This window comes from Alosa alosa, chromosome 2 (genome assembly GCF_017589495.1).
Source record: "Alosa alosa isolate M-15738 ecotype Scorff River chromosome 2, AALO_Geno_1.1, whole genome shotgun sequence".
In the NCBI taxonomy this organism is placed as follows: Eukaryota; Metazoa; Chordata; class Actinopteri; order Clupeiformes; family Clupeidae; genus Alosa; species Alosa alosa.
The window spans coordinates 35,108,809-35,131,511 of NC_063190.1; the positions used below are offsets into that span (position 1 = coordinate 35,108,809).

The 22,703-nt window shown below is 42.8% G+C and overlaps 2 protein-coding genes across 3 annotated transcripts in view; one reads left to right on the top strand and one right to left on the bottom strand.

Annotated features, from left to right (window-relative positions):
- LOC125287352 (syncollin-like) overlaps positions 1–16,472 on the bottom strand; it is a 33,050-nt gene extending 16,578 nt beyond the window's left edge. Inside the window, exon 1 of one of the 2 annotated variants that reach the window (XM_048233087.1) lies at positions 16,405–16,472. The gene's annotated coding sequence lies outside the window, so the exon portion shown is untranslated. The remainder of the gene's footprint in view (positions 1–16,404) is intronic. The other variant, XM_048233077.1, reaches the window with a different exon arrangement.
- Positions 15,928–22,398, top strand: LOC125285445. The gene is made up of 7 exons (XM_048229901.1): positions 15,928–16,506; positions 17,489–17,696; positions 18,256–18,341; positions 19,047–19,221; positions 19,254–19,376; positions 19,724–20,254; positions 20,972–22,398. The coding sequence occupies exons 1-7, from the start codon at positions 16,024–16,026 to the stop codon at positions 22,396–22,398; spliced, it is 3,033 nt and encodes a 1,010-aa protein (XP_048085858.1). The 5' UTR covers positions 15,928–16,023.
- Positions 22,399–22,703: the final 305 nt, after the last annotated feature.

Consider the following 22,703-nt stretch of genomic DNA (forward strand, 5'->3'; position numbering starts at 1 on the left):
CACAAGCAGTCCCTGAGAGAGTGTCCTGTTGAGCCTTTATTAGTGACACCATCTCTTCAACTGCTCTGGATAGAACCTGCTCCACCTTTTCTTTATCTATAGACTTGGTTCTAAACCGTGGATCAAGAAGGGATGCAATGTCAAGCAGGTCATCTGTGACCTGATCGGAATATTTTTCATTTAAGTAGGCTAGAATGTTTCTCTTCACATCCTTCGTCAGCTGAGTATCACTCTCTTCCTCAGCAAGAATGGATGTGTTGAAGAGACTGAGCACAGGTTTGAGGTAGGAGACACTGACATATTGCTCTCCTGACAAGGCATCTGTGAAGTCCTGGAGTGGGCTCAACACCTTGTTGACTGCCTCTAGGACATCCACATCTTGCCAGCTAAGGACCGTGCCTTGATTTCTTGTCAGCTTTTAGAACCTGACTAATGGCCCTCTCTTGCTCAAGTACTCGTTGAATCATAATTTGACGTGATCCCCACCTGGTAGGCGTCTCAGTTGTGAGCACATGCTTTGGAAGGTCGATCTGGACACTGGCCAGGTCCCTCCTTTTCCTCCAAGAGTATGAGAAGGCTGACACAATTTTTTTGCAGACAGCTACTGCACGTTGTATGCGATCATCTTTCACACCTCTCTCTGTAAAAATAACAAATTAGTTCACTTATAGTAATGTAAATTAAAACATTGATTTTACTTTAGCACCAAACCAAATGATTTATAATAAATCCACATGCAGCAAGTTGAAAATAATCTTATATCAGACATTGATGATGATGATGATGATGATAATAATATTATTAATATTATTATTATTATTATTATGAAAAGAAAAAACTGAAAACTCCTTAATAATATTTTACAGCTATTAATTGCAGTTCACTTTTAATATAATAACTATTGCTTACCTATGGCTAGGTGAAGCCTGTGACCAAAGCACTGGAGTCTTGTCCAATTGTTCAGTTCGATAGCCTTCTTGATGTTGGCTCCATTGTCTGTAGTGATGGCCACTAGCTTCTGCCAGAGAATGTCTAATAAGGGGAGAACTGCCACTCTCGGAAAACTTCCGGTTTCTGAACTGGTTGCAGTTCCTTCTGTGGTTCCACATGAGGGCGCTCGTCCACGAGTGCAGAATGCATGGAGGTCTATGGAGCTGTACCCCTCAAAATCCACTTTTGTCGGGATATCATTTTTTTTCCAAGTCATTTGAATATTGTATTCGAAAGGGGAGGCATGGAAAATACACTTGGTTGAGTATTATATTTTTAAAAGTCACTTAATCGTTCTAAAAAGCCTTTCAAACGTGTCAATGACGTCACTCATTAGCACAATGCTAGCGTGTTATGGGCAACAACGACCCAACCTGTAAGAAAACAAAAGGACATAAGTACTCGTTCATTCAACTTTTGACCTATAACCCATGTTGAAGTTATACAGACTACAATCAAATCTGAGATTTGTCACGTTTGAGGGGGGTATTTGAGTAAGGACTTAGAATGGGTTTGGGGAAAGTTGGGTCGCCAGACTGGCCATCTTAATGCTGTATTCACAGCACGGTGAATGACAAACGGTGACAAAATGCTGTTGTTTATGAGTTCATAGCCTGATTATTTATCAAGGACTATATCACGTTTTATGTTATTATGATCACTCGCATCGCATTACCATGGGGTTACTGTGTAGGTAATGCTACGGTTAACTTAACATGCCCACCATTACACTGGAGATGTTAGAAAACTTTTAAGCTAAGGTAGTTTTCAGATCAGTGAAGAACTACCAGAGAAAACGTTGGGGAGAAAACTAAAACAAGTTAATGTTAGACTTAGACTAGCTGTGTTACAGTTTCTCGTTGCAAAATTAAAATCTCCATGCTTTTGTAGGCTACACGCAGTCTCAAAACACTGTTTAGGCCTACAGCTCTTGAGTCAATGTGAGGCCTACTAGGTCTTTTTTTTTTTTATAACGATAATTTAGATAGGCCTAGGCTACACTTATGGGGTGGGTGCTATTATGTTTTCTAAAGAATCTCCGCCTTGGTTTTGTACAGAAATTAATATTAAGTGACACATATGCACAGAGGGAGAAAAAAGCTTCCGATATTTAGCAGGCTACAGTCTGGAATTTAATTTAATAGCCTATTGTTGTAATGGTAGGATAACTACACAGTTTACACAATAATTACACTGTGTTATAAATATTGTATATCAATGCATTTATTGTCTGTCAATTACCCAAAATTGTGGCTCTGTGTCTCATTGAACAGTAGCTTATTTAATGCATTTTAATCCATTGTCAATGACTTCCGGGAACTTTTTGAAGTTTACATGAACCACGTGACCTTAACGAATTTTGAACACCCTGTCACTCCCTTTCTTTTACTGTCTATGGTCACTCCCCGATGTGAGTCACGCATGCTCAGATTGATAGGTTTTACGGCATAACGCCAAGGGATCCGACTGAAATCTATAAAATAATTCACTTTTCTGTTAAAAAACGCACGTGGAGTCGCCCTGGAGCGCAACTTAATTTCATTGGATAACAGCGGCTCTAACGAAGAGCAGTCTGCCTGCTGCTGCAAATGCATTCGAACATGATGTGAAATACCTGTAGTCGAACTATAAATAAACTATTCGGTTTTTAGTGCCATGTGTAGCCCTTTTTTACAGTCTATGATTAGTTTGTTTTTTTATTTTATTGTTTGCCATCTCATAGCAGGTGCTCTAAACGTATTCTAGCGTTGGCCCATGACCAAATCAAGCCAATAATAGCCAGTAGCCACAATAATGACTGGAGCCAGAGACCTCAATAGCCATCCTGTTTCGAAAATGGAAGATAACGCACAGAGCGGCCAGCCTGAGCGGACAATTACGTCCCCAACTCATCTAAAATGTGGTGTCTGGAAATACTTTGGGTTGTACACTGCAGAAGGTAAAGTAACCCTTAAAGAGGATGTAGTCTGCGGACTCAGCAAAAAACAGTTTACTTACGCATCCACAACATCCAATTTTTGCACTCACCTGTCGAGTTACCATCCAAATGAGGCAGCGGAGTCAGGCACAGACGGCCAGAGCATTGCCAGGCGTCCATGTATGATTGCACACTTTCCGTAAATCCTCAAATTATGTCCGGGGTCTGCTATTTACTTAGGCTTAGGCTGGCATGTTTGGGGCAGGATTGTGTGCGAGGGAGACCTTTATTTCTTACATTGTGCGTTTTATTGTGCGGCATACAAAAGCAGACGATTTTCAGTTTGGCTTTGGATTTAATTGACTTTAGGACTGTTTTATTATATATCTAAATGTTGAGACTGATAGGCACTTAAATATAGGGGGTATTTGATGGCTCACTGTGAGGTTTCATGTAGTTGAAAAAGTGTCGGAATTTCCAGCTGTTTATTGCGAGACAAGGAAGCCGCTTTCACCCATTCATTGAATGTGCGCTGTGCTGTAATGGAAACCTTATTGTGTAGCTTAAGTTGAGTTATTTTTTAATTATGCATGATGTAGGCCTACTTGTTATTAAATTCGTAGGCTGGAATGCCTCAAGGGCAACAATTGTGTTTAAATGTAGTAGCATAGGCCTACTGCTACAGCCTCTGGCCATTGGTGTCCCCACCAATATTTTAGCGAACTTATTTGTACTGCTGATCATTCCGACAGCCAGCACGACATTACAAGAAACGTCAGGGTTATCTGACACGCAGGCTACACGCATGGAGAATGCCAATGCACAGGCTACTTTGCAGTGGCAGTCAAGCGAGCAGGTGTGTTAACGACAACTGTAAGTTACCAGGGCTGTCTGCCAATACATACCCCATAAAAGGCCAAAGTAAAACATTTTGATATTCCCTTTGCCCTTCAGCATGTACATGTTTGCCCATTTTTGTGGTTTGTAGATCAGCTATGCCACCCAAGAAGAAGAAGAAAGGGGACATACAAAGCTTTTTCATTATGCAGAGTCTTAGTAGGCAAACTAGCCATACAAACTGGCGACTAGTAACCAGGCTTTCAAATTCGGATTTTAGCCTACTGTGTAAAATAACATTAGCTGTTAGGATTACCCAGGATATTGTCACAGCTAAACCTAGCTTCTGCAATCTTTCAACCAGTTAGGAGTAGTCATGTTGAATATGGGTGTGCCGTACGGAGAGTCGCATAGGCTATAGCACAGAAAATAAGCCACTAGGCTGCCAATCTTGCAGTGTATTTGTGAATGTAGCCTGCACAATGCAAAGAAATAAAAGATAAACTAAGTGCATTTCCATAGAAATGAAAAAAACATTGCGAGACACCAGATATTTCTTCTATGATCTCATCCCATAAAACTTTTCTTTGACTTGTTAGTTTTTTTAACATTTATTTTATCTAATGACATAGCAAACATGATTAATTGAATCCACATATCCTTGCACTTGCGAAAACTATTTTTCACTAGCCTAAAACAATGAGGTCGCAAAAACAATGACTTCAGACTTGACTTCCGACTCCATTCAAAAGACTTCAGACTCGGACGCTTCGAGACTCCTGAACAAGCTGTATTTCATGCAATTATTGAAATGTATTCATGTATTTCTATTTTATTGCAACATACAGTATACTTTGGAAAACGTATAACGAGCGGCATGGCCCCTTTGCTATAATGTGCAACGTAACGCATGTGCGCACACTCACAGATAAAAAATGCATTGACCATGGCGACAAGAAGTCCTCCCGGAGTGCCTTTTATCATTACTTTCGGTTACAAAAACTTCGTGCACAGAGGAAATAAGCGAACAGCTACATGCAAGGTGTGTGGCAACAACGTCTGATTTCATCAGGCATCTCCAAACGCACCCATATAGGTCAGTCACTTAGGCCTAGCATATATCGTCACAGGTGATAAGCTAACCATCGCAAAGTGTTGTGCTAAGGCTGGGAACAGGCAGGGATGGGCAAAAATACATCAGAATGTATTTCAAAATAAAATACCTAATAGGCCTACCCTCATTTTTAATGTATCGAAATAAAATACTGTATTTTTATATTTAGAAAATACTCAAAATACTTTTTTCAAGGAAGTATGAAAGCACTGCAAAAAAGCTTTTTTTATCACAAACATTGAGCCTATAAACTATACAGTAAAAAACAATACAATTTGGCCCCGGTCATGCCATTTTGGATATACAGTATGCAATAAGAATAATTCAAGAATTTCCATTTCCATTTAGTAATTTCTATAATTTTACTTCTAGCTGATGCTTATCCAAAACGACTGACAGAGCTTTCAATTCGGCAGCCGTGGCCTACTGGTTAGCGCTTCGGACTTGTAACTGGAGGGTTGCCGATTCGAACCCGACCCCTCATTGCTACCCGAGCGCTGCTGTTGTTGCAGGCAGCTCACTGCGCCGGGATTAGTGTGTGCTTCACCTCACTGTGTGCTGAGTGTTTCACTAATTCACGGATTGGGATAAATGCAGAGATTATATTTTCTTAAATGCAGTGATTCAAATATACTTATACTTACAATTAACCACATTATAATCAATAGGCCAAAATCATAATTGTGTATCTGTGCCGAATTTCGTAATTCAAGTCCAGTGTAGAACTGAATAAGAAAATCATTAGGCTGTATATCTTGAACTTCCAGTATGTGAGAAACTTGACTTGCCTTAATATCTCCAACCTCAAGTATGCAGCTAATAATGAAATAGAATTGTTATTTAATTAAACAAGGTGAACTTCTCCCCACTGTGCAATGCAGAAAAGGATGCTACAAGGAAGGGAATTCAAACTCACTCAACACCTTACCATCTATTGATGTCATTGTAGTTCATTGGGTTGGGTTGTTCATTGAGATATGACATTTTTTCTGTTAATTGGCTTGGATACAAAACGACATTGTTGCCTTTGTCGTAGTGCTGGGCGGTATGACCAAAAATGTATATCACAGTATTTTTCAAAATTCTAAACGGTTTCACGGTATATGGCGGTATTTTTCCCCCCATGCATAATCAGGTGTTCACAGCATTTTCTACTGGTTGAGAAAGGAACTACTGCAGTAGATAGACTCTGATTGGTCTATTTTACTGTGATCAAGATGAGTGATTATTGTACAATAACTCCACACTAGTAGTAATACAGGTTTGTATGGGCCCAAACAATGATGCTGTTTACAAAGAAGAGCCACTCATGATTCTAATGAAGTGAGGAATCAGAATGCAAAGACCATTGCAGTCAAAATACCAACTTTTACTGTGCAAATTTCAAACATCTTTTATAAAACAAATACAAAAAAGTAGTGCAACTTGCAATAATTATACATATGCATTAATTAATATGGGCTTTGAGGTATATTTACATTCAAATAAATAATAAAACAAAGTGAACTGAACAGCATGCAAAGGCAACTTATACAAAAAGGTGTTCAACTTGCATTAGTTCAAGCCCAGGTACATTAAACATGTATTCAAGTAAATCTAAAAATAAAACTGGTGTTGCTTTGAGGTCTGTATACACATTCAAACAAATAAAATTAACAAAATTGTGCAATTTGCATTAGTTATTGCTTCCTTCAAAAGTATTGCTTCGAAACCAGTACTGAACATAAAATAAATATAAAGTGCAACTTGGCTCACAGGATTATCCTGTATAACAGAAGCAATAATCACACATTTCACAATCAAACATTTACACATTTTGAGCCAGGAAAACCAGACGGTCCACAGCATCTGGTTTGAGTGCGGCCCTGTGGCAAGTGACAATGTTGCCACCAGTGCTGAATGCTCTCTCGGATGGAGCACTGGTGGCAGGGATGCATAAATACTGCCGAGCTAGCTTGGCAATGCGAGGGAAATTTGTCTGATGGCATCTCCACCAGTCTAAAGGGTCTGCATCAGTGTCAACCTCTGTGGTCTGTAAGTAGACTGTCAGCTCCATTCTGATGCTTTCCTCTTCTGACAGTGTGCTGCTGCTGCTGCTGCTGGTGCTGGTGCTGGTGCTGCTGCTGCTGGTGCTGGTGCTGCTGCTGGTGCTGGTGCTGGTGCTGGTGCTGCTGCTGCTGCTGCTGCTGGTGCTGGTGCTGGTGCTGCTCTGCTTTTTGAAAAAGCTGGCCAAAGTCTTTTTTCTTTTTTCCTCAGGAGGAGGAACAGGCTTTGCTTCTGCTGCTGCTGCACAAGCAGTCCCTGAGAGAGTGTCCTGTTGAGCCTTTATTAGTGACACCATCTCTTCAACTGCTCTGGATAGAACCTGCTCCACCTTTTCTTTATCTATAGACTTGGTTCTAAACCGTGGATCAAGAAGGGATGCAATGTCAAGCAGGTCATCTGTGACCTGATCGGAATATTTTTCATTTAAGTAGGCTAGAATGTTTCTCTTCACATCCTTCGTCAGCTGAGTATCACTCTCTTCCTCAGCAAGAATGGATGTGTTGAAGAGACTGAGCACAGGTTTGAGGTAGGAGACACTGACATATTGCTCTCCTGACAAGGCATCTGTGAAGTCCTGGAGTGGGCTCAACACCTTGTTGACTGCCTCTAGGACATCCACATCTTGCCAGCTAAGGACCGTGCCTTGATTTCTTGTCAGCTTTTAGAACCTGACTAATGGCCCTCTCTTGCTCAAGTACTCGTTGAATCATAATTTGACGTGATCCCCACCTGGTAGGCGTCTCAGTTGTGAGCACATGCTTTGGAAGGTCGATCTGGACACTGGCCAGGTCCCTCCTTTTCCTCCAAGAGTATGAGAAGGCTGACACAATTTTTTTGCAGACACCTACTGCACGTTGTATGCGATCATCTTTCACACCTCTCTCTGTAAAAATAACAAATTAGTTCACTTATAGTAATGTAAATTAAAACATTGATTTTACTTTAGCACCAAACCAAATGATTTATAATAAATCCACATGCAGCAAGTTGAAAATAATCTTATATCAGACATTGATGATGATGATGATGATAATAATATTATTAATATTATTATTATTATTATTATGAAAAGAAAAAACTGAAAACTCCTTAATAATATTTTACAGCTATTAATTGCAGTTCACTTTTAATATAATAACTATTGCTTACCTATGGCTAGGTGAAGCCTGTGACCAAAGCACTGGAGTCTTGTCCAATTGTTCAGTTCGATAGCCTTCTTGATGTTGGCTCCATTGTCTGTAGTGATGGCCACTAGCTTCTGCCAGAGAATGTCTAATAAGGGGAGAACTGCCACTCTCGGAAAACTTCCGGTTTCTGAACTGGTTGCAGTTCCTTCTGTGGTTCCACATGAGGGCGCTCGTCCACGAGTGCAGAATGCATGGAGGTCTATGGAGCTGTACCCCTCAAAATCCACTTTTGTCGGGATATCATTTTTTTTCAAGTCATTTGAATATTGTATTCGAAAGGGGAGGCATGGAAAATACACTTGGTTGAGTATTATATTTTTAAAAGTCACTTAATCGTTCTAAAAAGCCTTTCAAACGTGTCAATGACGTCACTCATTAGCACAATGCTAGCGTGTTATGGGCAACAACGACCCAACCTGTAAGAAAACAAAAGGACATAAGTACTCGTTCATTCAACTTTTGACCTATAACCCATGTTGAAGTTATACAGACTACAATCAAATCTGAGATTTGTCAACGACAATCAGGTGAAAAAGACAAATTTAGCCGTCTAGCTCCATTGACTCCCATTCATTCTGCACTCATGGCGATCGCCCCCAGTGGAAATCTGGTGGAACTGCAACCAAAATTCGTTACAATGGGACTTAATACGGAGTGGCCAGGCTCTCCGTAGACGGGCTCTGCTTCTGCTCTGAAAGCCCCCAGGAATCAAGTGACTCTTGCAGGCCTGTTGCAAGTAACTCTCCAGTATCCAGCGTATGGATCATCTGCACGAAGCCTTCCTTTTCGACTGTGCTAAGCGGCACCATGTCTTTGGCTAAGTAGATAGTGATAGAGTCTGTAATCTCAATCCATCGTTTGCTTTTTCTGTCATAGGGAGTCCCTCTAGCAAACGCGTCTTGAAGTGACATTTGGCTTGACTTTTCTTTTGCTTTCCCCTTGTTACCTGTTGATGTGGAGGGTGCTGACTTTAGCTTCATTCTTGATATTCCAAGACATGCTTGCGGCTAAGGTGGTGGAGCAAGTTGCTCGTGTTGCCGCCTCCGGCGACAACTTTAGCCCGACAACACTTGCATAAAATGTTTGTCGACGTCGGATTTTTTGAAACCAAAAAACGGCTGAAGTGCCCTTGACCAAGGCACCTAACCCCTCACTGCTCCCTGAGCACCGCTGTTGTTGCAGGCAGCTCACTGCGCCGTGATTAGTGGGTACCTCACTGTGTGTGCTGAGTGTGTGTCACTAATTCACAGATTGGGATAAATGCAGAGACCAAATTTCCCTCACGGGATCAAAAGAGTATTTATACTTATACTTCAGACCAGAGCTGATGCTTCAGCAAAGGCCGTCACTGAAAAGCTGTGAATGTCGTTGAACACAGCTGTTCTCACATTAGCTGATTATTCGTATAAACATTAACCATTGTTGCCTAATTACCAATTATTCATTACACCTGTGTGTAGTATCTACTTTTTTTTTTTTTTTTCATATATAGTATTTTGCAGTATTTTTAAAATACAAAAATACACACCCAATAAAGTATTTTGATACAAAATACAGAGCCATTTCCTTCAACCCAATAAAATAAAAATGACAAAATACTATTTTGTATTTGAAATACATATTGCATGTTTCAGAAATCTTGACATGTCTAAGTTTTGGGTTGCAATATACAGGTAGTGGGCTCTCTGTTAATTTTAATGAGTAGGCCTAAGCCTAAAGGTACAGCATTTCTATCACAATTGACCAGACTTTGACCTTTGGTCTGCTTTTAACAAAATTCTGGCTATGATTGTTCCTTGTATTGCATCATGAGCCATCACTGTGCCTATTGCATTCTACTGTTGTTAGCCTTAAGCCTAGCTCAGTCATTATGTTATACCACATCACCCTCCATTAGAAGTGCAATGAGCTGCATTGAGCATAATAAACTGCATTTAGAATTCCAAATTCATATTTCTAGATATTTTGTTGAAAGTAACTCAAAAGTAATACAATAGTAGTGTAATGCCTTACAATTCAGATACATATTATAATGTAACAAATTACTTTGAAATGACAGTAATGAGTAATACATAATACGATTTTGAAATAACTTGCCCAACACTGATGACAACCATCACTTTCTATGTATGTCTGTGTTTGTGTGTGTGTGTGTGTGTGTGTGTGGAGGGTCATTCAAATTCTATGATTGCCACTGATGTGAATGATCTCACAAATCACACAAACCAAATCAAGTTTTAAAAAATCGCAAAAGTATAGAAATTGAGATTCTTCACTTAGTATTGGTATTGAAACAATAATGTTGGTATTGTGACAACAGGAGTTGGGGATGTGTCCCCACCAAAGCTGAGACCAAACCTACGCCCTTGCGCACTGAATAACGTTTGGCTGTAGCCGCCGGATAGGTACCCGTCCACCAACATGTACGCGCATGAGAGCTCGTGCCCAACACGGATTTTCGTGCATGGAGCTGGTTCCAAATGCAGCGCCATATTTGAAAATGGCGTATGCTAACATGCCGAAGCTAATCTGCACGCTCTTGACCCCCTGACTGAAAGCCATGTTAACCTTGGCATGAAACGGCCACTGTAGGAGTTAAAATGCGCTCGGAATGGAAGGGGCTAGAAAGTAATATTCAGTTGGTTGTCATATAGAATTTCACCGCTAGATGGGAGAAGTTCTTACACAAGGTAGCTTTCATTTTAAGTGCATCAAAATAAACTACAACATACAGTAGCCATGTATCAAAATAAAATACTGTATTTGTGTATTTTGAAAATACTAAAAATACTCTTTAAAGGGAGCATGAAATCACTTAGCAAACATTCCATATCTGCATATTTAATGTATTCCTTCATCAGTACACTGACTCTATTGATTAAGTGGACAGTGTTTGAGTATAACAGCTTTTCTCTGCCTATAGACATGCCATAAACCTGCAAACAGTCAACAGATCAGCTGACCTGTTACATCTCATAGCCTAAATACTGTATCAGTGATGCATTCAAAATGTCACAACCAGGGCCGGAGTTTTCAGCCCGGGAGTTTCAGGCCCAAGACCGGCCCACGTTTTCCATAGTGGTGGAAATTGGATAAATGAAGCAACATTTCAGCTCTTACTATCCTGTAGTTTTTATTAGTACCATGGTTCAACAAATGTGTAAAAGTTATAATTCACTTCAACTGAGAAGTTAACAAAAACAGAAAGAAAGAAAGCCTTTGAAATGTATCCTATCCCACGCTTCCACAGAGGCATATTGAACTAATGTTTAGGCTACATGTTTTTGCATGGGTAGGCTATATTGTTGTTTGATGATTTAGCTTACTCCTTTACTACACCCTCTTCTGAGCAAACAAGGCATATAGGTTTATCATGTAGCATAATTGCTCTTTCTTACATTAAATAACTAGAAATTATCCTCTCTGCTTGTCCCTGTAGTCATGGCCTCCTCATCACTAATTTCGGGCTCATCATTTTCAGTGGTCGACTGGTTGATCTGCTGCTCAGAGGCTACAATTTTTATTGCATAGGCCTACAAAGATCAAGCTTCAATTTTACAAAAGGTTAATATTTTAAGTAATTTAATATGTTGCTTGCGAATAGCTTGACAACAAACGTCCAATATTAGCCCAATAATTGCATTGCCAATAGGCTAATCATTGCCTATAGCAGGGGTCTCAAATGAGCCGGGGGCCACTTTTGCCAATGTCATCTGATTGGAGGGCCATGTCAGTGTTAAAGAATAATAATACAAAAAAAGAACGGCTATTTTCTAAAATGCAATGTTTTTCTCAAATACTGTATTTTCAAACACAAAACTACAAACTGAAAGTGCAAGTCTTTTTATCTATTTTTAGACACCTGTGCTAGCAACCTTAGCTTATAAATAAAATAATGATAAAATAAATATTAATACAAATTATAAAAACAAACAAAAAAAAATAAAAACAGGTAAGCCTATGTGTGTGTTTCACACCAAATACAAATATTTTCCTCTCAGGTTTTTTTAAACCTGGCAAACTAGGCGTCAGGGTTAAGAAAGCAACACCATTGGATTTTTATATCAAAATTTCAAAAGGCCAGGGCTTGAAAGTGAGATAAAGAGATAAAGTCCTACTGTAAATGAAAAAATCTTTGAGTATAAACAAAAGTTTATGAAGGGGGTACATTTACCCATCTAATTTGCCACTGGATGGCAAGCACCTCAAATTATGCACCTTTCAGTAAATACTGGAAGTTGAACATATTTGAGCAGGTTTACTTTCTTTTTTGTCATATTAACCACATAACAAATTAACAGGAAAACAGTAGGCCATGTATACCAACAATAGTAAACTATTACTAACCTATATCCACAAGGCCTACAATAAAGTGCCTCCTGGTCAAATCAGTTCCTATCGCGGGTGACTTTGTAGTTTTTCAGAGCTCTATTTCTACTACCCCTGCTGTCTGTACCACGTCCATCCACAAGGCCTACAATAAAGTGCCTCCTGGTCAAATCAGTTCCTATCGCGGGTGACTTTGTAGTTCTTCAGAGCCCTATTTCTACTACCCCTGCTGTCTGTACCACGTCCATTACGGACACTATCATCCCGATTACCACTGCAACCTCCAAGCTATGTTGGGCAGAGGGTCGAAATAAGCATGGTATGCTTAGTGGACACTGTCGTATACACGCAAAGACGCACCTCCATTCACAGACGCACCGTGATCACTGTCAATAAACGATCGATCGTAATCTCCAAAAGGCAGATAAATCTCCATCAGAATCAGAATAGGTGAATAACATAGCCTACCCAAGACTTAATTACACCTCAACGTTTTTCAACATTTGGTGTAGGCCTATTTCTGCTTCAATTTGTGCAAAACTATGGCCTGCATCGCTTCCGCATCATTACGAACAAATGCATGTCTTCGTGTTTCTCGCGTGTAATAGTATTTCCTGAAAACTTTGTGCAGCGATTTTGGGTTTGAATCAAGCTCTGGATGTCTATAGCAAATAGTGGAGAGTACAAATGAGATTTGTCACCGTACTTGGATCTGTCGTCTATTTAAATCAGTATCGTTGTTTATCGCAATTAAAAATACCCTCAAGGGTCGAATAACATTATTATTTTGACATAGGTCGCGGGCCGGATTTGGCCCACGGGCCGGAGTTTGAGACTCCTGGCCTATAGGCTATCTCTCTTTACCAGTTGCCACCTTTGTCTGTAATCTGGAAGCTTGGCAAATTTAGCAACATTCTATCTGGCCAATTCAGTCCCTCCTGGCCTCTTTCTACATCCAGGGGCGGGGCCACAGGGGGCCCGGACCCCATCTGAAATCTCATTGGCCCCTGACTGGCCCCTGTACCGTCAATCATCAATAAGTGTCAAACTTGTTGAGAACGACGATCAGAGATGCAATTCCATTCCCAAACAACTGGTGGCAGTAATGCACCTATGAAGCCTGAAAGCTAAAGCACACAGTGAACTGTAAAGGAAAGAATACATTTGGCTAATGTGTCTCTGCTAATGTTAGCAGGGATGCAAACAGCGCGCCTTTTGGCGGATGCCGCCTTTTTCACGGCTGTCTGGGGGACTTGTGTCAATCGTGCAGATCCGACGAGTTTTTCTTTGGGGGGGGTTGAAGTGACTGATTATACTTTCATCAAAGTTAATTCTGTATTAAAATGACTACATAAACACATAGCCTACCGTTACAGTCCATGAAACATAGGAAGTGTAAGACAACACTAAATCAAAAAGCTGCGCACAAAATCCCATTTGCTGCGCACCATTATCCTATTGCTACAAGGCTGCACTTCACTGCACTCACTGCAAGGATTTAACGTTACATCTATCAGTCCGGGATCCAGTAATTTTGTGTCGCGCCTGGTCTTTTTTGCAAGAAAGGTAAGGTTAACCATATTTGATGTCTTCTAATCACATAATTTCTACCATTTGCATTGTGTAATGTTTAAGTTGTCCTAATGTGTCATTACAGTCTTTACAATAACTATACTATGCCAGGTTAGTGCTAGTTATACAATTGGGTTCTATGAAACTATTTATTTGTTTCTGATTGGCCGAGAGACGTTCCATGAGTTGGAATATCCCTGGACATTTCAACTCAGACTTTGCACAGCTAATAATAAATCACTCCGCGATACAATGCGAAGATTTGACACAATGTTCTCATCCCAGCTCTCCACTATTTCAAGCAGTGGGTTACTCCTTAGCAAACCATAACGAAACAGTGCTTCACCATGTGATCAGGTCAGGATCACGACTAATTGCAATCACCTGGGGGTCACGGGTACGTAACTTCCTTCCCGACAAACACAAAAGAAGCTCTCCCAAATTGTTTGGTACGCAAGTTGCTCGTCGCTGGTCGGTACAAACTGTGCACTTCATGCTGGGTTTTGGTTGTGAACAACTCCCTCGCTGTGGTCTGGACTGTCGTCTCTTTCCTACTCCTGTTTCCCTGTGACTACCAATGCGAATGCTGAACGTGGAGCTGACCCTGGGCTAGCTCGCATTGTGGAAAAGGCCAAATATTAATACCTATCCTTGTCTGTTTTAAGTGGGTATACTGAGATGGTGATGCTTTTTAAGTGGGTATACCAGAGACTTTCTAATGAGGAGACACAGCAAAAAATCCTCCATAGAAATGCATGGGGCTATTTGTAACGCCAATATGGCCGTTGTCTACACATATCCCACCCCTTCCTCGGCAAAACTTCGACATGTGAATACATTGAGCCAATCATGTGGTGTGATGTGAAGACATCGTGCCAATCATGCCGCTGGAGCAAGATTGGTGTCGTGAAGCCTTGCGCACGCACATTTCTGCCGAATAGGATGCCCGATGAGTGCCCAAAAAGCGTTGCAATATGGCCGTTGAGTGGAGGAACTTGCCTAAAAGGACTTTGGGTATAGACTACGTGCCTCTGCCTTACTGAACAAGGGATTTTCTGTGTATTTTCTTTTGTATTTTTTTTTCCTCGACCGGCCCAAAAGTGAAGCGGCCCACCGGGAATTCTCCTGATTCTCCCGATTACCCACCCCGGGCCTGGTCACAACCAAGTTGAGACAAGTCCCCGATATTATCAATGCATGCTCAGATTGTTTAATATTGCACTGTGTGGCACTGTTGATCAGCCAGGATCAGGATTCCTTCTATAGTGTTTTTCAACTAACTGGGAACCGTGTAAGTGATAAATGTTGTTTATTGACCCTACGGGGCATAAATAGGTCTACTGAAATTTTCATTGTGTTGCCTTAGGTGATACATGGGGCAACTTTGTGAGCAATGTTGCAGGAGAACCGGTTCCATGTGTTCTGATTTGATGATTAAAGTTATCAAGAAACTGATGATGAAAGTTCTTAAGAAACTTGAGCTTGGTGTGGGAGTGTGGGGAGTGGACTCATCTTGCACCAGATCGTCTTCCTGAATCTCAATATTCTGATTACAACATGGCAAATTACTAAGTCAGCACCAGTCAGAGGCTATTCATTGTTTTTTTATAATGTCATCACATCATCAAAAGTAGGCTATTGGGTTTACTAACCTACTTGGGCCAAGTTGAATCAGAATCAGAATCAGCTTTATTGGCCAGGTTTGCGTAAACAAACAAGTAATGTGACTCCGGTTAATCTTTGCTCTCAAAGTACAACACTCATTTAAGAAGGTTATGACATGTTGGCAAGTTTCTCGTCAATAAGTACAATAATGACAGTTATTGTCATGCTGACACAAAAGGCAAGATATAATCAACATTGACGACGCTGCGCGCCATACTTTCGAACACTCCCGTAATTAAACTCCATGTGACTTGTCGGACCTACGTGTCGTAGTAATGCGGAAGGACTTTTGCCATATGCAGAAGATGTGATCCGGTTTATTCGTATCATTCGTTTACTTTGAGCTGTGACAGTCGTGTGATTTGATGGATACGAGCGAGGACGAGGGCATGACAACTAAAAAAGATAATGAATCGCAAAACAACGAACGCAAAAAGGCAGTAGGTCAAACAAAGTGGGCCGTTCGTTGTTTTCAAAACTGGTGCTTCGAGCACCTCGGGCATGTTATTGACTTTAATGTGGTCTCAAAAACAGAATTGAATGAAATACTGTGCAAGTTTTATATCACGGTGAGAAATGGGAGAGGGGAATCGTATGGATTCAGTGGGTTTATGGGTTTGCGAGCAGGGCTCAATAGACACCTGAGCGAGCCTCCACAGTGTTGGTGTTTAGCGAAGGACCGTGAATTTATGTCCAGCAACGGTGTTTTCATGGGACTAGCAAAGAAACTTCGAAGTGAAACTGACCTGTCAGTGCACCAGAAAACAGATGGAGATTTTATCGAAGTCAAGCGCTGGAAAGTTCTGGATCCAAGCACACCGGAGGGGTCAACGATAATCATCAAGCAGGTGCTGCTTGTTCCATGCGCCCTAACTTACAAGTTAAGAGGGCTCTTAATGTTCTCATAGAGAACGCAGCTATGTCTCATTTTATTATGCTTGTTAGTTAGATATACGGAAGTAAAGCATTGACGTAGGCTATCAGACGGAAATTGAGCGTCCTTTTTATTATTTTTTTACTGTCTATGGTCCTAAATAGAGCGGGGTGCCCATAATTGCAAAACATTAGGCCTATAGCCTACTGTCGAATTTCATTACATTTGTAAGTATAAAGGTATTATATGCCATCATACTGATTAGGCCTACTATCATACATCACATCACGTAGCTTATCAATCTTGTATGCTCACATCCCACTGAATCCTGCAGGCACATCCTGAATGCTTTGTAATGAGGCCTACTCCACGCAAATCATATCATGTCATGATATCGTATACCTATCATCAGGTAGTCTTTCGGACCACAGGCGAATTTGGGTTGACATCAATGTGGCATGGTGGTGTACCTTCATAAACTTGGCGTACTATGAAAATAAGATAAAAATGCTATCATGGGTGTTATCAGTGTGTAAACATTGGGGCCCCTAATTTCAAATGCATGGGCAAAGCTTTCATAATAACTATGCAAAATCTATTTGCAAACGAAATACCATGAGAAAGATTTGAAGCAAAAAAAGTGGTGGGTCAGCTAAAAGCTCAAAAACAGTGGTGGGTCAGCTAAAGCGGTCACATGCCACATGATGCCATGAGTTCATGCACAAGAACTTTGCCCAGAGACAGACTTTGCACTTTGCCCATTATTCAAATGAGGGCCCCAGGTCTTCAGGAATATGCACACAGGGTACAGAATATGAACCCAGGATACAGAATATGCATTGATTCTACTTTTTAGTGCTTCATGGATTGGAATCTGTAGGGACAACATTCTCAAAGCAGATCAGAGTTGTTGTCAGTAATTTTGAGTGTCTCGCCTATGTGTTGGTTTGCATCAGGACTTGGACGGCAGTCCTACACCTTGTCTCGCTAGCCTTAAGGTGGACGGCAGTCCTACATCTTGTCTCGCTGGCTTTCAGGTGGACCTGTCGGACTCCGACAGCAGTGGAGGAAACTACTTAGTTGCTCAAGTCGGTTTAGAACATGTGACTGAATCCTGGGGAACGCCAGACACTCCAGCTCCATTTAAAACCGAAGATGATGAAGGTGAACATGAACGGATATATGAAAACAATTATCCACCCGGGGACATTAAACAATCTATCCAAATAATAAACTATCTATCTATCTATATATCTATCCATCATGATCTATCTCTCTAGCATGTTATATCTATCTATCTATCTATCAATCATGATCTATCTCTCTATCATGGTCTATCTATCTATCTATCTATCTATCAATCATGATCTATCTCTATCATGGTCTATCTATCTATCGATCATGATCTATCTCTATCATGGTCTATCTATCTATCTATCTATCTATCTATCAATCATGATCTATCTCTATCATGGTCTATCTATCTATCTATCTATCTATCAATCATGATCTATCTCTATCATGGTCTATCTATCTATCTATCTATCTATCTATCTATCTATCTATCAATCATGATCTATCTCTCTATCATGGTCTATCTATCTATCTATCTATCATGTTTTGTCTGTCCGTCTAGTCTATTTATCTGTTATGAAGAGATTTCTGTAGTTGATAGTTTGGGGCTCATGTTCATGCGTGCTCTTCTCTCATATCGCTGATGTAGGAGGCTCAGACGCCCCGCCAGAGGAGAGCATCAGTCCAGTTGTGTCCGGCTGGCCCTCCATTGACGAATACGGTCCTTACTTAACGGTACCTTCACACTTGCCTTTAAGTCAGTATGAGACGAGTTTAGTACACCCTTGGTGCAAAATGACTACCCAGGATTGACAAGATGGGGAATGTCTTACATTGCATGCAAACAAGCAGAAAAGTCTTTTCATTATGGAAGTGGCAAGAGCAGCCGTGGTCTACTGGTTAGCACTTCGGACCTGTAACCGGAGGGTTGCCGGTTCGAACCCCGACCTGCTCCCCGAGCGCCGCTGTTGATGCAGGCAGCTCACTGCCGGGATTAGTGTGTGCTTCACCTCACTGTGTGCTGTGTATGTTTCACTAATTCACGGATTGGGATAAATGCAGAGACCAAATTTCCCTCACGGGATCAAAAGAGTATATACTTATACTTAAGTAACCAGTCAGACGTGGCTGTGATCACAGGCTTAGCCGATAATATTTGCTTTTCAAAACAAATTCAGTGTGCTGACCGCGCCAGTGTGCTGACTGCACCCGCGCCAGTGTGCTGACCGCGCCAGTGTGCTGACAGTGTGCTGACCGCGGCAGTGTGCTGACCGCGCCGGTGTGCTGACCGCACCAGTGTGCTGACAGTGTGCTGACCGCGCCAGTGTGCTGACCGCGCCAGTGTGCTGACCGTGCCAGTGTGCGCGACAGTTTGCTGACCGCGCCAGTGTGCTGACAGTGTGCGCGCCAGTGTGCTGACCGCGCCAGTGTGTGTTTCAGGACTCTCAGATCATGGGCCGCGTTCGGCAGGAGCGCTTCACTCAGGAGGAGCTGGGCATCCTGGTGCGCGAGGTCCACGCTCGCTACCACATCATCTACGGCAGAGGCGTGTCGCCGGCGGAGACGCGCCGGGCGTGGGAGGAGGTCACGTTGGCGGTCAACAGCACGGGCCTCGGCCACATTTTGGGACGCGGGGCTGCCATAAAGCAAACGCCCAACCTCAAAGCCGACGTAGCAAGATGAAGCAGGCCAATGGAGTCGGCTCGAAGGCATCGCAAAGGCCAGAGAGTGGACCTGCGGGAGAGGACGCTCAGTCCGCCAGCATAACAGGTGGCCTTCACGTTTACTTGTTGTTGTGTGTGTGTGTGTGTGTGTGTGTGTGTGTGTGTGTGTGTGTGTAGCCTCTGAGACTGTGGAGACTGCACCAGTCGATAATGAATGGGTGTGTAGAAGGATCGTTCCATCGTCGGCATCATGTGCTCATCATCTGGCAGACAGAATGTAGAGATGTTTAACCGCTTGTTGAACAAGGAAATAAGACACTGACATTTGACTGAAAAAAGTGAACAACGTGATTGTTGATTACGGAGTTGGGCTTTACAAGGAAGTTGCAGTAGCATAAACTGAGTAATTATCTGTTCAGTGACTCCCATGTTTTGTGTTTGTCCTTGCACCAGCTACACCTGTAATCTCATTGTTTGAGGGACGCGGAGCTGGACCTGGGGGTGAAGCAGGGGATCATGGGAAGGGCACTGTGGAGGCTCCCAGTTGGTCTCAGGAGTCCTTGAACGTGTGGGCCAGGAGCCTGGACACGCATCAGCAGGGGGAGATCGTCCACCGCTCGCGTTTCACCAAGGAGCAGACGGCCGTCCTGCTGTGTGAGATCAACGCCCGCCGCCACCAGATTTTCGGAGACGGGCAGCACGCTTCGCGGTCATCGGCTCGCCGACAGGCGTGGGAAGAGGTGACGGCGACGGTCAACGGTGCTCGCTGTGGCCCCACTAAGACGGCAGCCGCCTGCATCAAACGCTTCAACGACTTCAGGCGACGCCACAAGAACAATAATGCCACCGGCAAACACATAATTTCTGTTTTGCAGGGGGGCACAGGAATGGCTGCAGCATTCCCTCACACACGCCCCACACACGCGGAACTCCTCCCGTCAGTGAAAACAGAGCCACAAGAAGGCCCAGAGAACACACTCACAGGTGAGAGAGCTCAGTCAGGGGGCAGCCGTGGCCTACTGGTTAGCACTTCGGACCTGTAACCGGAGTGTTGTGGTTCGAACCCCGACCAGTAGGCACGGCTGAAGTGCCCTTGAGCAAGGCACCTAACCCCTCACTGCTCCCCGAGCGCCGCTATTGTTGCAGGCAGCTCACTGCGCCAGGATTAGTGTGTGCTTCACCTCACTGTGTGTACACTGTGTGCTGTGTGCGTTTCACTAATTCACGGATTGGGATAAATGCAGAGACCTAATTTTCCTCACGGGATCAAAAAATACTTACTTATATACTTATACTTATACACAAACTACACACTCACAGGTGAGAGCTCAAACTACACACTTGCAGGTGAGAGAGCTCAAACTACACACTCACAGGGGAGAGAGCTCAAACTACACACTCACAGGTGAGAGCGCTCAGTCACACTGTCAAACTCACAGGTGAGAGAGCTCAGTCATGCTGTCAAACTACACTTTGTTTGCTTGTCTCTGAGGCCCTCTAGTCAGTAGTGAGCCTTACATAATGAATGGGCTTGGAGAATGATCTATTCTTGAATAAAGAACAAAGGCTGACAGCAATGTTAGCCTAAACCTTTACATCTTTAACATACATTTGCATAGGCCTGTATAAAACTGACTCAGACACTGAAACAACCTCATGTAACAAATCTCTCCTCCGTGTGTTTTTTTTGGTTCACACTAGCCGCAGCCACGACCGAAACAGGAACTGCACCATCACTTGCAACCAATGGAGACACAAAACATGACACTGCAGATATACGACTCACCAACACTGAGACCAATGGAGACACAAAACATGACACTGCAGATATACGACTCACCAACACTGAGACCAATGGAGACACAAAACATGACACTGCAGATATACGACTCACCAACACTGAGACCAATGGAGACACAAAACATGACACTGCAGATATACGACTCACCAACACTGAGACCAATGGAGACACAAAACATGACACTGCAGATATACGACTCACCAACACTGAGACCAATGGAGACACAAAACATGACACTGCAGATATACGACTCACCAACACTGAGACCAATGGAGACACAAAACATGACACTGCAGATATACGACTCACCAACACTGAGACCAATGGAGACACAAAACATGACACTGCAGATATACGACTCACCAACACTGAGACCAATGGAGACACAAAACATGACACTGCAGATATACGACTCACCAACACTGAGACCAATGGAGACACAAAACATGACACTGCAGATATACGACTCACCAACACTGAGACCAATGGAGACACAAAACATGACACTGCAGATATACGACTCACCAACACTGAGACCAATGGAGACACAAAACATGACACTGCAGATATACGACTCACCAACACTGAGACCAATGGAGACACAAAACATGACACTGCAGATATACGACTCACCAACACTGAGACCAATGGAGACACAAAACATGACACTGCAGATATACGACTCACCAACACTGAGACCAATGGAGACACAAAACATGACACTGCAGATATACGACTCACCAACACTGAGACCAATGGAGACACAAAACATGACACTGCAGATATACGACTCACCACTGAGACTAATGGAGACACAAAACATGACACTGCAGATATACGACTCACCACTGAGACTAATGGAGACACAAAACATGACACTGCAGATATACGACTCACCACTGAGACTAATGGAGACACAAAACATGACACTGCAGATATACGACTCACCAACACTGAGACCAATGGAGACACAAAACATGACACTGCAGATATACGACTCACCAACACTGAGACCAATGGAGACACAAAACATGACACTGCAGATATACGACTCACCAACACTGAGACCAATGGAGACACAAAACATGACACTGCAGATATACGACTCACCAACACTGAGACCAATGGAGACACAAAACATGACACTGCAGATATACGACTCACCAACACTGAGACCAATGGAGACACAAAACATGACACTGCAGATATACGACTCACCAACACTGAGACCAATGGAGACACAAAACATGACACTGCAGATATACGACTCACCAACACTCACACCCTCACCACCTGCACCACCCACCCCAACACCACCCCCCAATGAGAGGCCTGCACCACCCACCCCAACACTCACACCCGCACCACCTCCAACACCTGCACCACCCACCCTAACACCACCCCCCAATGAGAGGCCTGCACCACCCACCCCAACACTCACACCCGCACCACCTCCAACACCTGCACCACCCACCCCAACACCACCCCCCAACGAAAGGCCTGCAGCTGGAGCAGAGGATGGGCCCAGCGGGGCCGATGGAGCTTCCGTCGGTCCCCCAGAGGGAGGCAGCACGGGTGGTGTGTGTGTGTGTGAGTGTGTGTGTGCGGGGCGGAGGCGGTGGGAGTCGGAGC